This window comes from Trichomycterus rosablanca, chromosome 12 (genome assembly GCF_030014385.1).
Source record: "Trichomycterus rosablanca isolate fTriRos1 chromosome 12, fTriRos1.hap1, whole genome shotgun sequence".
NCBI classification, from domain to species: Eukaryota; Metazoa; Chordata; class Actinopteri; order Siluriformes; family Trichomycteridae; genus Trichomycterus; species Trichomycterus rosablanca.
The window spans coordinates 8,322,885-8,337,944 of NC_085999.1; the positions used below are offsets into that span (position 1 = coordinate 8,322,885).

A 15,060-nucleotide genomic window follows, 5' to 3' on the forward strand; every position below is an offset into this window, starting at 1 on the left:
CAGTGGGTAGCACTGACGCCTCACAACAAGAAGGTCCTGGGTTCGATCCCAAGGTGGGGCGGTCCGGGTCCTTTCTGTGTGGTGTTTGCATGTTCTCCCCATGTTTGCATGTTCAAACTCATGCAAAGCTCCCCCAACACATCCAACCAACCCACCTAATCTGTTTAAACGAGCTTACATACAATAATGTTGTTTATATATGTGTTGTTTTTACAGTTTTAAACACCTGGATTAGTAATATTGCTGATTTGTTAATTAGGATGCGTGGGTTTACTCCGGGTGCTCTGGTTTCCTCCCACAGTCCAAAGACATGCAAGTGAGGTGATTTGGAGACACTAAATTGTCCATGACTGTGTTCGATATAATCAGTAGGTGAACTGATTAACCTTGTGTAATGAGTGACTACCATTGCTGTCATGAATGTAACCAAAGTGTAAAACATGAGGTTAAAATCCTAATTAACAAATCAGCAATATTACTAATCCAGGTGTTTAAAACTGTAAAAACAACACATATATAAACAACATTATTGTATGTAAGCTCGTTTAAACAGATTAGGTGGGTTGGTTGGATGTGTTGGGGGAGCTTTGCATGAGTTTGAAACCCACTGCAGTTGAACAGTCTGAGCAATGTTAACTTCTCTAGCCTTTGTGGAAGTGAATAATCACGTGACCAACTAAACGAATAGGACTCTGCAGCAGGGGGTTGTGGGAAATATTTGATGACGTTTACTAAACAAGTAGTATGTGAGCTGTACTTCCGACGCTTGTTAAATGTGAGTATAAAACACGTTTGTGATTTTGTTGTCTGTTACTGTTGCTTTTACCTGCTGTGCAGCAGAACTGTTTTATCTTGTTGTTTGTATGATTGCAGCGCTCATGCTAAATTAGGTTTGATCCGCTACTCGCTTGGTTTAAATTCAGATTGTGCACACAGTTTGTTTGCATGCTTGAGCGAAAGTAGTAGTGGGGATTAAAACAATATTTAAATACATTTTATACGCATTTTGCAAATCGTGCCGGTATTTAAAACACTTGCTAAACACGTGTGCTCCCAAGTTTTATCCTTATTGTTTTAGTACACTTGGTTCTCTGTACAGTTAAGCTGTATAGTGAAGAAGTATCCACATGATCTTATGTGTAATAATAGATGCTATATGTGTGCTTTTATACAAACACATTCATTTTTTCAGTAAAAATGCCTTCATTTAAAATGTTCACATGAACCAGGGATCTAAGCTGCTTTTTATACATTACTTTGTTCATATAAGATACATATTTTAAATAATTTCCCAACAAAAACTTTCCATATGGGCAGTCTGATTTTCCACAAAACTTAAATTTACACATGAGATTACACATGTGGATACTTCTTCACTATACAGCTTAACTGTATAGAGAACCAAGTCGTTAGGTTGGTTGAAAACCAGCTCGCCTGGTTTTTAACCAACCTAAACACTGCCACATCACCCCACTGCAATCTCTGCACTGGCTTCTTGTAGCTGCACGCATTCAATTTAAAACACTGATGCTCGCCTACAAAGCCAAAAATGGACCAGCCCCAAGCTACCTTCAAGGTCTAATCAAACCCCGCTCTGTACCAAGCAACCTCCGAGCCACTAGATCCTCCACCCAGGACTAGAGGAAGACAAGCATCAAGGCTCTTCTTTGTTCTGGCACCCAAATGTTGGAACGAACTTCCTCTGTCTGTCCGAACATTTGAGTCTCTTGCTGTCTTTAAAAAACGATTAAAAACTCACCTTTTTACTAAACACTTAATCTGACATTTACTTACTAATGCTCTTTTTCATTTCTTAAAAAAAAACAACTTTGGTTCTAACAGCAGGGTTTCAGCAGATTTGTGTTCTTGGACTGTTGTCTACTTAAACTAGAGTAAGGAAATGTTTACTATGGAAGCACTTCTGTAAGTCGCTCTGGATAAGAGCGTCTGCTAAATGCCGAAAATGTATATGTAATAAAACACACCAATATACAAAATACTTTTTTATTTGATATTTCACAATCAAATAAAGAAATGTTTCAGCATACTAGATCATTACACTAATAGATAAATATTTTAGATCGATTCAACTTTGTCATTGCTCAGTACAGGTACAAGGCAACGAAATGCAGCTAGCATCTACCAGAAGTGCAAATAGTAGCATTGTGCAATAAAACAGAGAATATCAGTAAAGTTACATATTTATGAGTAATATTAATATATAGTTATAACTAGAGCTATTTACATATATGGAATTATATTTATGTACATATTACTATATACATAATAGCAAAAATAATAATAATAAGCATATGAATAAAATGGGATTAGTTAGGTATGTATTATAATAACAGTAATATAATAACAGTAATATTATAAATATTACATTATACTAAGTAAAAAGAATTTGGTACATTGCTATTATATATCTTTATTGCTTTATTAGATTCTAATTCATGTCCCAGATAGTTTTCATAGCAAGTGTGGATAGTATGTCATGATGTTCTGAAATCCAGATTGTACATATTGACAGAAAATTAAGCAATTAGTATGAAATAGTTCAGTTATTGTGAGCACAAAGAAGACAATAGTATCAGTACTTATAAAATCACCAGCTGTAAACTTTTATCCACAGTGCATATGTCCCAGTCCTCATTTCCAAAGGTAAAATTTTGATTTAAGTATCATGGCGTATGAGTAGTGAAAATTGATCATCTTGTACACCTAACCAGTTTGTGTGTTTTATAATTCTGTAAAAATGATAAAGAACTAAGAACAACCCCAAAACGAAAAACATAGATTTTTACTTTTTAGTGGCTTTTCATAGAATGTGACGTTTATGTCTAGAACTTGCTTGTCTGATACATTTTAAAAACAGTGTATCCTCCACCAAGAACTAATTTTTGTTTTACATTTCATTAGCTGGTGAGGTTTGGCACTGTTAAATAGGTCTGCGCTGAAAGAAAAGCACTTTCTCCAAGATGGGAGGTTGGGTTTCTCGGTGGAGGGTAGGTACTTTGTTACTTAACTATTTATAACAATTTAAAACATCATATCACAAAATTGTTAATGAGATTCTGATGCACATAGGATTAAGAACTGTGTGCTCTGTGTAGAATATATTTATATAATATTAGTGTATATAACTACAATATCTGAAAGCTAGTTATTTTTCAGTACAATGTATTAAATATAACTGTTATTGTCTTACAGGCAAAGCCAACCACTGTGGATGTTTTGGAGGGACTTGATAAGGTGAGGATTGGTTTGACTTTAGGCCAACACTAAAACTAAATTGTAATTTAGTCTTACTGAATACTACATGTATTTTGAATGATTGGGCCAATGTTAGCTTGCTTTAAAAATGAAACGTTTCATTTTATTAACACTTGCAACACTATCTATGCTTCATTGGAAGTCTAAAGCACTGACAGAAACTGAACTACAGTTATTACTAGACTGACAGACACATGTGCTGCTCTGCGCTGTTTATAACCCTTCTAAGGCTCTGACTCTTAGATTACTCTTAGGTATTTTTGGAAAGTGGTTATTTAATACCACTTACTGTAGTCCTTGAGATTGTGCTGACAGAGAAACTTGTAATGTTTATTTTACACAACTGAACTGCATGTTTGAATTAAAATTAAACAAGTCAGGGGGATAAAGTGGGTAATTTGTTAGAAACAGAATAATAGGATTACTGCCTAGCTATCCACCTAAAGACTATGCCTATCTCTGCTGGCATGTAAGCAGTATGTGAGTGAGAGAGAGGGGGAGAGATATGGGTAGTGGAATTAGTAATTAGTTTAATCCCTATCTTTGTGAAGACTGGGGATCTGATCTGACCCTTAGCTTTAAAATAATGTTGCGGTGAGACTGTGCAATATTTAGTCACTGTACTCATAGGTTTTTCATCTGTCTTTCTAAAATGTCATTTATTTTCAGGATTTTTCAGCTGGGGGGGGCTAAGACATTACACCTCATTAAAACCTTAAAAACTTATTACATTTGATTTTGTAACAGTTGTAACAGTATTGAGATTTATTAGTGGAGAACATTAAAACAACTGCTAACATGGCCAGGTCAGCCCGTCCTAGCAAGTTCAGCCCAAGAGCAGATCTTTCATCAAAATGTGTAAAGAAATGTCATCACGGGACCTACAGATAGCTCCTTCCACAGTTGATGTCAGAGTAAGTATGTGTAAGTGAAAGTGGACCAAGCAACATGATAATGACCCAAAACATTTAAGTAATCCACCAAACAATGGCCAATTCAAAGCCCAGATCTTATTCCTATTGAGATGCTGCTGGGTGATATAAAACTGGCTGTGCATGCATAAAGCCATGAAACACCACAAATCTCCTTATCTTTATATTTAAAAGTATTCATGTTTTGTTTTTAGATGTTGACATCTTCAATTGTTTCTCATTTTCAGAATATCCAAACTCTGGAGGAACACAGAGAAAAGACTCAAAAGCAGCTGAAATTATGGGTTTACAGATTAATTCTATATTCAAGCCTTCTGTACTTCATGGCCTGCACAGTTGTTTATAGCTGGTACATCCCAGAACAATTAATGGGAAAACTCATAGTGGCATCACCTTTTTTAATATTTCCACCACTGTAAGTATTTTTGTAGTGAATATTTATTGTATTCTTGGCAAGACAATGCTATGTCCCTACATTTTCTCATCTAGCTTTAACTGCATAACTTTTGGACCTATTTTTGGACTCTGAAAAAATCTGAAAATTTGAAATTCTGATCTGGAATTATTAAAATTGCTATAGTACACAGGAAGTATAATATAAAACATATGTACCTTTAATTATTTTTATTTTATAGTGTCATTATTTGGCCCAAATTGTGGATTGATTTCTACACTTTTTCTCCAAATCAGCACTTGGTACAGTGAGCTAGTCCTTAAAATGTGAGGGAGTGCAAGCAAGTAATTGGCACAGTGCTCAGGATTTAGTTACAGATGGCTGCCTAAACTATTACAGATCCACCACTGTGTTGTATGAAGTAACCTTGTGGGTTAAATGCATACACTTGCAAGCATGTCTAGATGTAGGACTGACAGAGTTTTTTTTTTTTGTCTGGGGAATGGGGGGTACTTAGTCAGACAATGTTTAACTAGAAGGTTGTAGTCTGTCATTATGGACATACAGTGGTTCCTTAAGTTTACAGAGCTCTGTTATAATGGGAAATCAAACTATCTAAGCTACTATTTTAACCTTAGTTTACAGTAGCAAAGTGGTGTAACATAGTGATGTATAACTGGAAAACCTGTGAATATAAGAGTAAGGCAACAGGCCAGATAAAAATTTGTTCCTAGGCTTTTTGTCTCTGGCTCACACTTTAAACATGCTTACTTTGGTACTTTGTTGGGTGTTAAATACATAATTTTGCAATTTATATATTGTATATATATATACACACAGGGTATGGCTTCTAAGGAAATTACTGATTGCATTACATTCAAGAAGAACAGAAAGAAATGGTAAAATAAAATTGTATATAACCTTTTTTTATGAAGTAATACCAGCTACAGGCAGTTTATGTCATCTTTCATGTTATCCCTTACCATTTTTACCCAGATGAAAAATTAGAAGAATTGAAATCTGAAAAGAAGAGAATTGTAAGTATTATTCATATTGCTTTTGCCCTCTAAATGCCACATTCAGTTTCATCGCTGTTAATTGTAGTTCATTTGACCAGAAAGCCCCCTGCTCTTGTGACAGATTGTACCTACATACCTGTGTAAAACACTTAAAGTGTAGTTATTTCATGTGGGGTCAAAGCAGAGTGCAGACCCTCTCAGAAATGTCAGGTATCTTTGCTCCTGTAATGTGAGAGTTAACCTTAAATGCTAATGTGTTGGCTTTGCCCTTGTAGGGCATCCAGCTTTCCTTTCAACAGCAGGCTAGCGGTATGCTACCACTATCACAGGAGCATCATTTCTTTATCACATTTATGCAGTTGTTATAGAAAGAAATTTCCTTCTTCTAATAGATCATTTCAGCTTGCTGCAGTGCTTGGTAAATGTGTTGCTTATGTTTTGTCTTTAAATTAATATTGTTTAGTGCTTGGAGGAAATAAATCTGAGAAATTGCATGTCATCTACTGTCAGGTCTAATAACGTTCAATAATTATTGTTGATGGATTTTTACACTCTCTATTATAAGAATAGGTCTTGTAATTATTCTTTTCATTAAATATAATCAGTTATCTCTGCTCATGTTTCTGAAAATGAGTTTTAATACAAAATTAAATGAAACAAAATGTAAAAACCATCGGGAGACTTCTGGCTAACAAGATATCTTATCAAGACACTGTTGTGTTGTCTACATTACTAAAAACAGAGGTCCCCTTTAGTTTGAAAAAGACTAATGTTCATGATGTGGAACTTATTGTTTATTTTTATTTACAATAATTATAATAATGGTCATTTTTCAGCTGGAGCAGGTGATGGAAACGGAAACCTACAAAAATGCCAAGCTGATTCTAGAACGATTTGATCCAGACTCCAAGAAAAAAATTGTAAGTTTTTGACAACAATTAGACACTAATCATACAATTCATAATTTAAAGGGCTTTTTATGATAAGATTTTTTTTTTTTTTGAAGGAGCTGGAAGAAACACCTGTCAGACCATCTATGACTCCTCGACCAGGTCAAGGTTAGAAAAAGTATTTGTTAATGTCTTCATAAACTTAAGCAGGTGAGACTGTTTCAATAAGCATAATCTCTTGCTATGTTTTAGAGCTTCGTCAGAGGCTTGTGACTCCTCGTGCTCCTGTTGCTTTGACTCCGAACTCAGCAGCAGCACGTCCTCCTTCCGCCCCAGCTGCCCCTCCTGCTCTGATCTCCGCCCCTGGTGGGCCTCCAGAGAGGGGCCTGTCTGCTTCTGCCCAACACCACATCCTGCTGAGGAGAAGTGCCACCCCCACAGGAACCCCTGTCCCTGGCATGGGTCAGTCCCTTACACACATACCTACACACACACACACACGCACACTTATTTTACCAAAACAATACTATACTTTTAAACAGATATTAAGGGTTTTATTTGATGTTATCACAAGTCACGTGCAATATGTTACTAAATTTTCTATTATGGGTCATCAGACTACAAACAGAAGATTAATTTTAATTCAATTAAATGTACATTTTAAATGATTAAATTACACCTGCAGTATGTGATAGCAGTCTGAATTATTCAGCATCCCTTACTTTAAAATGTATTATGATGACGTGTTTAGAATTAAATGAAAATATACAAGAAAAAACAGTAAACATTTAAAAGATTTTTTTATTGATAAACAACACATTTTATTGTGGAAGTAGACATGTAGGTCTCTTGACAAATGTTCATGTGCACTATTATTCAACCCCCAGCCTCAGTACTTGGTGAAACATTTTTTGTAAGTCTTTTGTGGTAAAACAGGTGTTTTTCTTCCTTGTACTGATCAGCTTGCTAAGACCTCTCGAAGAAGTTTTTGGCTTTCTCCCATGGCCAGACGGGTTTGCTGGTTTGAACTTTGTCAGTGCTCCCAATAGTGCCTTTAGGAATGTTCAAGGTCTTAAAGATGTTTTGATACCCATTGCCTTTTTGGCACAAGTCAACCCTGGAATTTAATAGCAGTCACCTCCACCAAGTGTTTTCTATAGCTGCAAATAAGATTTGCCCATTGCTCATGAGGAACTCTGGACCATTCCTCACTGCTAATGTATTTCAGTTCATCCATATTTCTGGAATATGCACAGCCTTATTCAAGTGATGCCTTGGCATCTTGATAGATTCTTTAGTTCTTTTGCCCTTATATTCTCCTGTAAAATGTTTTAATAAACCTTTGAATTCATTGTTCCTTTAGTAATCGCAAGGTGTCTAGGTTCTGATGCTTCCCCCATGATGCTTCACAGTTGTGATATGGCTTTGGTGTTAGTGTGCAGTATTGTTTCTTCCAAACAGTGTTTCTAAAGTGTTCCCCTTTTTTATCTGTTCATAGAACACTTTGTCAACAGTATTGTAGTACATCCAGGTGCTCTCTGGCAAACTAGAGATTTTTTTGGGGCAGCCATGCAACTACTTTGCAGTATTTTTGATAGTGGACACATGAACATAGGTTTCTGCACTATGTAGAGTCTTTAGTAAGTATTGTGCTGTCAGCCTTGGGTTTCTTCTTACCTCTTTCAGCATTGCCAGTTGTCCTCTTGGAGTAATTTTTAACAGGACGCCCACACGTAGGGAGAGTAGCTACAAAACCTGATTTTCCTATTAGTAGACATTTTGTCTAATTGTTGATTAGTGTACACTCAGGCCTTTAGCAGTGTTTGTAGCCTTTGCCAGTGTCATACCTCTACGCTTCTTCTTCTGACAGTTATTTGGCTCGAAGCCATTAACACAGAGGTTTACTTACTTTTTCTCCTTGGCATGACATGACATGAACAGACATGACAAACATGTTTAAGTGTTATTAGTTTAGTTCACTTACTTTTTCTTGCAACTGTAGGCCTTGACTTTTGAGATTGTTCCATATTCGTTCTTTGAAACTTTGTTAGTTGCCTTATGTTGAACTCTCACATCAGAGAGCTGTCAAACCTCTTTATTAGATTTTTGTTGTGCAGATGTGATTGTGATTTGCAAGTGATAAATACAGGAACCTAACAAAGCAAGAAATTCTTACATTTTCTTAATTTATAAGAGACTTTATTTAAAAAGAGGTTCAAATAGGTTGTTTATAAATCCAGCATTTTATATAATGTGTGGTACCCATACAGAATTAATATAAATGAAAATACTATCAAAACTGTAGTTCTATTAGGGCAATAGACATAAATTATGTAATAAGGGAGATTTATAAGAAATTATTTTAATTGGTGTAAGTGTTAGACTCTAAATGCTAGAGGAATGACAGTGAACCAATGTAGTAATTTTTGCTAGTACATGGATATTTCAGCCACCTGTGTTCAAAAGGGCTCATGTGTTGATGTTACCGTTGGTAATATTGTTTGATGATGAATATTAAAAACCACATACATCGATCAGCTACATTTTGCAGCTCATGTAATAAATTTTTTTTATTAGACACTGTATTTGAAATGTAAAGTGTACTGTGTTTGATGTCTTCATTTCTGATTTTTTATCTTTATGAATGATCTGTCAGAGGTGAATGACGTTTGGCACCCTGCCCATGCCTACAGCAATGTAGCTTTTCCTAATGCTGGAATATTTTTTGTTTTCTTGTCAGCACATTAAAGGTGGCCAATCAAAGCACGCTCGTTTTTGCTGAAAATTGGTAGCAAAAAGCAATTTGATACGAGAGAGGTACCACAGTGATTCCATATGCTTGTAAATTAATAAGCAGCAGGATATCAGGACTTTGCCAAGTCTGCTAGAAATGACCAGTCATCTCACTATGATCACTCTTGATGTTAAATTATATTAATTAGGGATGGGGATCGCAGCAGGCTCAAAGTTGTCTGTAGAGAGGACTATTTTTGGTCTGTTATCCCTTTTTTATGGCTTTTTTAAGTATTGCAGGCTACCTCTGTACTGGTTCACTGTCTGAAATAATTTTATATTTGATATTAATTTATATATAATTTGTGTGTGTGTGCATGCATTTGCAGGAATGCATCCTCCTGGTCCACCCTTGGCTCGGCCTATTTTGCCTCGGGAAAGAGGAGCTTTGGACAAGGTCATTGAGTACTTAGTGGGTGATGGGCCACAGAACAGGTACCTTGCAGAAAACAATAAATACTCTACAGAAAACTTGGGTTTAATTTAATTTTATGAGTAGATGTTGTGTTTTTACATGTAAAATACCTGAATATGTTTATATGCTTGTTGTTTATACATACTGTCATGCATGCACATGTGCAGCTGGCACTAGTTTTCAGACATGAACTGTTTCCAAGAATTAATTAAAATACATTTTTAGCTGCTTGGAATAAGTGGTGTCTATCTGTGCGTACCATTTAATAATATGTGTAAAATTTTATTTTCTTTCTTATAGATATGCCCTTGTATGCCAGCAGTGTCTGTCTCATAATGGTATGGCATTAAAGGAGGAATTTGAATACATTGGTAAGAAAAAAAAACACATACTACCAGTTTCTTTTAAACACACTGCTTTTATTTCTTCTCTTCACATTTAACAGCTCAACATTTCATAGATTTTGTAAATACTTGGACCATATCTAATCTTCTAAAAGCAGGAAAGAATTAAAGTAAATATCATTCAACATTTTTCTGCATCTTTCAGGTTCCACGTTAACCTTTTGTGTGAATAAACATGGATGATAACCCAGTTCTGTGCTTTCTGTTTCAGCATTCAGATGTGCCTACTGCTACTTCCTGAATCCTGCCAGGAAGACACGCCCACAGGCCCCTCATCTTCTTGAATTTGTTGAAGCCAAGATGAGCTTAGGACCCTCTGATACTGCCCTGGAGACAGACCAGGGTGTACCCGCCTCTTTTCCCGGTAGTTACTTTGTATATTTCTCCTAAAAAAAACAATGAAGCATGGATGACAAGTGGTTGTCCTTCCCCTTAGAAGCACTAGGGCTTAAAAACACCATATAAAATATAAAAAAAACAGTTAAACCCCACACCCTCACAGTGATGCAAACAACACCCTAATCCCTATGCACACAAGTAAAGAAACAAATTGACCCCCCCGCTTTCACTGTTTAAGGACGGAAACTATTATACAGCCATAGCAGCTGACATGACATTAAGAATCAGACAAACAAAACTATTGTTTTAATATTTTTGTTCGGATTTGGCAACTTGGAATCAAAAGCTGCTGATTATCAGTACTCTGTGAAATAATTATTGATGGTTTAGATTTATTATAAATTATTATATTATACACAATTTCATGATTGTTAGTATTATTATTTGCCATTTGGCACCATGCCCATACCTACGGCAATGTAGATTTTACTAATACTGAAAAATAATTTCGTCAGCACATTGAAGGTGGCCAATCAAAGCACGCTCATTTTTGCAGCCAGCAGTGGCATCAGGTGTTTTTTTTTTCTCCACTGGTGGCAGTGCCTTGATCAGCTAGTGGGAGTTGTTGTTGCAGTGGCAGTAAGGTGAACCCACATACGTTACCCCTTCCTCAGACACAGCTAGTTGTGTTTTTTGAGTGCCTGGTCAGACCAGTGGCACCTTGACTCAAAACTCAAGAGTTGAGTCTCAGGGTTGTGGGCTAATGTATTAGACTGCTGAACCTGCTATGCTAATTATTTCCTTCCAACTCATTTAGATTGACTCTTATTAAGGACATTACGTGAATGAGTGAAAGTTAATTACACACATTCTTATTGATGAGCAGTTTGTGTGTATGGCAACAATATAACTCATCAGTACCAGCTGTTGTGAGGTGGCATTGTATCTCATGTACAGGAGGATAAAATAACAATTATATTTTCAAGGAGCTTGCTAATTGACTTTTTTATATTTTGATTGTAAGAAAGAAACTTGCAGGCTGCTCTGTTCGGTTTGTTCTCTGCCCATTAGTTTTTGCAGTGTGTGAGTTGCATCATGGAGTGAATAAATCCCTTTAGCTTATTGCTTCTAAAGGGATGTTTCCTTGATCTTCCGCTGAATCTGAGAGCAAATCTACTAAGTGATTAAAGGATTTGTATACCTTTTGTGGTGTTCTCCCCACAGCACTGACTGCTTTGTTGGGGTCCAGCTTCCTACCTCTCTCTTGTACTGATTATCCTGCTTAATATCAGGGTTGGTTGATAATGTCTTGAAAAAGTGTTTTTTACCCTGTGTATTTTTAATTCACATAATACACATTTTTATATACAGTCAGTAAGTTGTTAAAAGGTTTTTGTTTTTGATTAAAAGAGGAAAATATTTACTTATATTTAATATGTACTATTTTTAGTTGTAAAACTCAAGAGTCCATGCCAAAGTAAACTGAGGATCTGATATTTTTCATAATACCTTGCATGTCATAAATGACACAAATATGTGCTGAACATGGTAAATAATAAATAAATACAACCCCAAATCAGAAAAAGTTGGGACAGTATGGAAAATGCAAATAAAATAAAAATTCAGTGTTCCTTACATTTAGTTTGACTTTTATTTGATTGCAGACAGGATTAACCTGAGATATTTCATGTTTTATCTGCTCAACTTAATTTAATTTCTTAATAAACATCCATTCCTGCATTTCAGGCCTGCAACAAAAAGTTGGGACGGGGGCAATTTAGGGCTAGTAATGAGGGGCTCTGAGACATCTAGGATGGACCATCACACAGTGGAAACGTGTATTGTGGTCAGATGAATCGGCATTCCAGGTATTTTTTGGAAAAATGAACGCTGTGTGCTCCGGACCAAAGATGAAAAGGACCATCCAGACTATTATCAGCAAGAAGTCCAAAAGCCAGTGTCTGTCATGGTATGTGGTCGTGTCAGTGCCCTTGGCAAAGGTCATTTACACTTCTGTGATGGCAGCATTAATGCAGAAAAGTACATTAAGATCTTAGAGCAACATGTGCTGCCTTCAAGACGTCATCTTATCCAGGGACGTCCATGCATTATTCAACAAGACAATGCAAAACCACATGCTGCACACATTACAAAGGCATGGCTGTGGAAGAAGAGGGTATGGGTACTGGACTGGACTGGCCTGCCTGCAGCCCTGACCTGTTCCCAATAAAGAACTTTGAAAGGAAACCCTGTACTGTTTCACATCTTAAGACGTGTTTGCAGGAAGAATGAGACAAAATAAAAGCTGAAACACTAAATCACTTGGTCTCTACGGTGCCAAAACGTATTTTAAGTGTGGTGAAAAGGAATGGCAACATTACAAAGTGGTAAATGCTTTACTGTCCCAACTTTTTTTGGAATGTGTTGCAGACCTGAAATGCAGGAATGGATGTTTATTAATAAATGAAATTAAGTTGAGCAGATAAAGCATTAAATATCTCAGGTTCATCCTGTCTGCAATCAAATAAAAGTCAAAGTAAATGTAAGAAACATCCCAACCTTTTTCTGATTTGGGGTTGTAAGTAAAATAAATAAATAAATAAATCTGCTGTTTTAATAGCTTTACAAGGATAAATGGCCTAATCTCTTATTTTTGTTTGATTATTTATTTATTTTAATAAAGTGCTTTTCAAATGCAAATTCTGGCATCAAGAGTTCATTCACCTGCCCAGAGAAACCCACACTGACACAGGGTGAACATGCTAAATTATTTTGCTTGATCAAAATCAAGTGTAAATACTGGCTCTGCATGTGGAGTTATGATTTATATATCTAAGAATATTTTAAAGCACAAAGGGAAAGGAAAAAAAAAAACATACAGTAGTTTTATACACATTTTATACAACAATGTTAATGTTATTAACTTTTTTTCATGCGGTCATTGTTATAAAAGAAAATAGATTTTTTTTTGTTTCTTTTTTATAAAGAAATAGTATTTTTCCACTAAAATAACAGTTATTGCTATAAGAAGAAATGCAAGTTCATGCTAAATGTCACAAAGATACACATCATCAAAGTCAGCATATTATCTTACTGTGCATCTTGCCTGCTCATTTACCTGCAGATAAATCTGAGGCCGTCGATCCTGTAGAGGTGTCAGAGCCCAAAGAAGAGCAGACATCAGAAATCCAGTCAGATGGGAATAAATTGGGAGTTCCAGAATCTGCCACAAAACTGGAGGATATTGCTGACATTGCTGACAAATCGGACAATGAACACGAAGTTTCGGCGATGGAGGTGGAATAATGTGAGGTTTTGTGAATGTGTTCAGTCACTCCACAATGTGTTCAATCACCGCATATTTAAAGTGTGTATGAGAATGCATTCGGTGTGTAGGCTTGAGTTTTTGATTTAACTTCGTTTGGATAGCTCGGTCTCTTTAGGTATTGTGAATATACTGTTATAATCTGGAGGTAATGTTTAATAATGGTTAAAGATACTAAAGCCAGTGGTTAGGTTCTTCAGGGATTTTCTTTAGGCTGACTCTGTTCAAAACGTTATTTTTATGTTCAAGTAGCCATAAAATTGTTTCTTTGTAAACTTAGTTTACATGTTTTTTTTTTAGAATGCACTTCTGTCGAACAGCATGAAATGAATTCACAGAGCAGTTCAACTCCCTCATACGTGTTCATACGTGTTCGTCTTTTGACTGTAGAAATCATAGAGCTTTTTATTTTAACATCACATTAGTACTGTTTGTAACTGAATGTATTTAATGTACGGTTTTTCTATGAGTACAGCAATGCAATAAGAAGCTGCTTTAGTCTGTTACTAAGAAATATTCCTCATATTTTTGTATCTTTATTACAGTGCCTCCTTTGAAAGTGTCGGGTCGGTTTATAGGTTTTTAAACACATGCAGCGAAATCTGTTTCATGTTTACACAAACTATCATTGGAAAATGCTGAAATATTTATTTCTTTATGGAACATAGAGCAGTATTATAAATGTATGTGCCTTTCTATATTATATTTCTCTAAACAATAAATATAAGCTATTTAATTCATTCCTTTTTTGTTTTTTGTTTTGCTTAATAAGTGCCATTTTATTTTTGCATGGTATTCACAAAAATAAAGTACCCCACCCACCTCTCAGAAACATACAGAAGGTGGATTATCTACTCTTAAGTTGCCCCCAGGTGTGAGTAAATGTGTAAGGATGTACAGGGGAGTATTCAGAATTTCTTCCTGCCTTGCTGCTGGCAGTTCTTTTCGGTGACCCTGACTAGGGTAAAGCAGTTTGTAAAAATGCATAAATGTCATAAATGCTAAATTCTTTTGACGTATTGTTTCAAGCTTATTTATGAATTAATGTTGCTGCAATTTGTTTGAAAGCAGTGGGAATTAAGCTTTTTAATAGGTGTGTTTTGCTGAGCATGGTGTTGTCAGAGATTAGGGGTCAGTCAGACTACCAAGCTGAATGGTTAATTGAACCTGTATATCTAGAGAGGAAAATGCATGTGTCCTCTAAAGAAATTGGTTATTAGGGTTGTTAGTGGGCTGCTTTATTGCTCACTCTCCATCCTGTCGGGGTTGCATC

At 35.9% G+C, this 15,060-nt stretch overlaps 1 protein-coding gene across 1 annotated transcript; it reads left to right on the top strand.

The window, feature by feature from the left end:
- Positions 1-733: 733 nt before the first annotated feature.
- Positions 734-14,523, top strand: lnpa (limb and neural patterns a). Its single transcript, XM_063005612.1, has 13 exons — positions 734-775; positions 2,923-3,008; positions 3,214-3,255; positions 4,436-4,623; positions 5,443-5,501; positions 5,599-5,639; positions 6,458-6,541; positions 6,628-6,679; positions 6,764-6,973; positions 9,634-9,739; positions 10,020-10,090; positions 10,335-10,487; positions 13,587-14,523. The coding sequence occupies exons 2-13, from the start codon at positions 2,982-2,984 to the stop codon at positions 13,766-13,768; spliced, it is 1,215 nt and encodes a 404-aa protein (XP_062861682.1). The 5' UTR covers positions 734-775; positions 2,923-2,981; the 3' UTR covers positions 13,769-14,523.
- The last annotated feature ends 537 nt before the right edge of the window (positions 14,524-15,060 follow it).

Coding starts and splice junctions, on each gene's coding strand:
- lnpa (XM_063005612.1), top strand. CDS start 2,982: ATGGGAGGTTGGGTTTCTCGGTGGAGG. Junction 3,009..3,213: donor GTTGGGTTTCTCGGTGGAGG/GTAGGTACTTTG, acceptor ATTGTCTTACAG/GCAAAGCCAACCACTGTGGA. Junction 6,680..6,763: donor GACTCCTCGACCAGGTCAAG/GTTAGAAAAAGT, acceptor GCTATGTTTTAG/AGCTTCGTCAGAGGCTTGTG.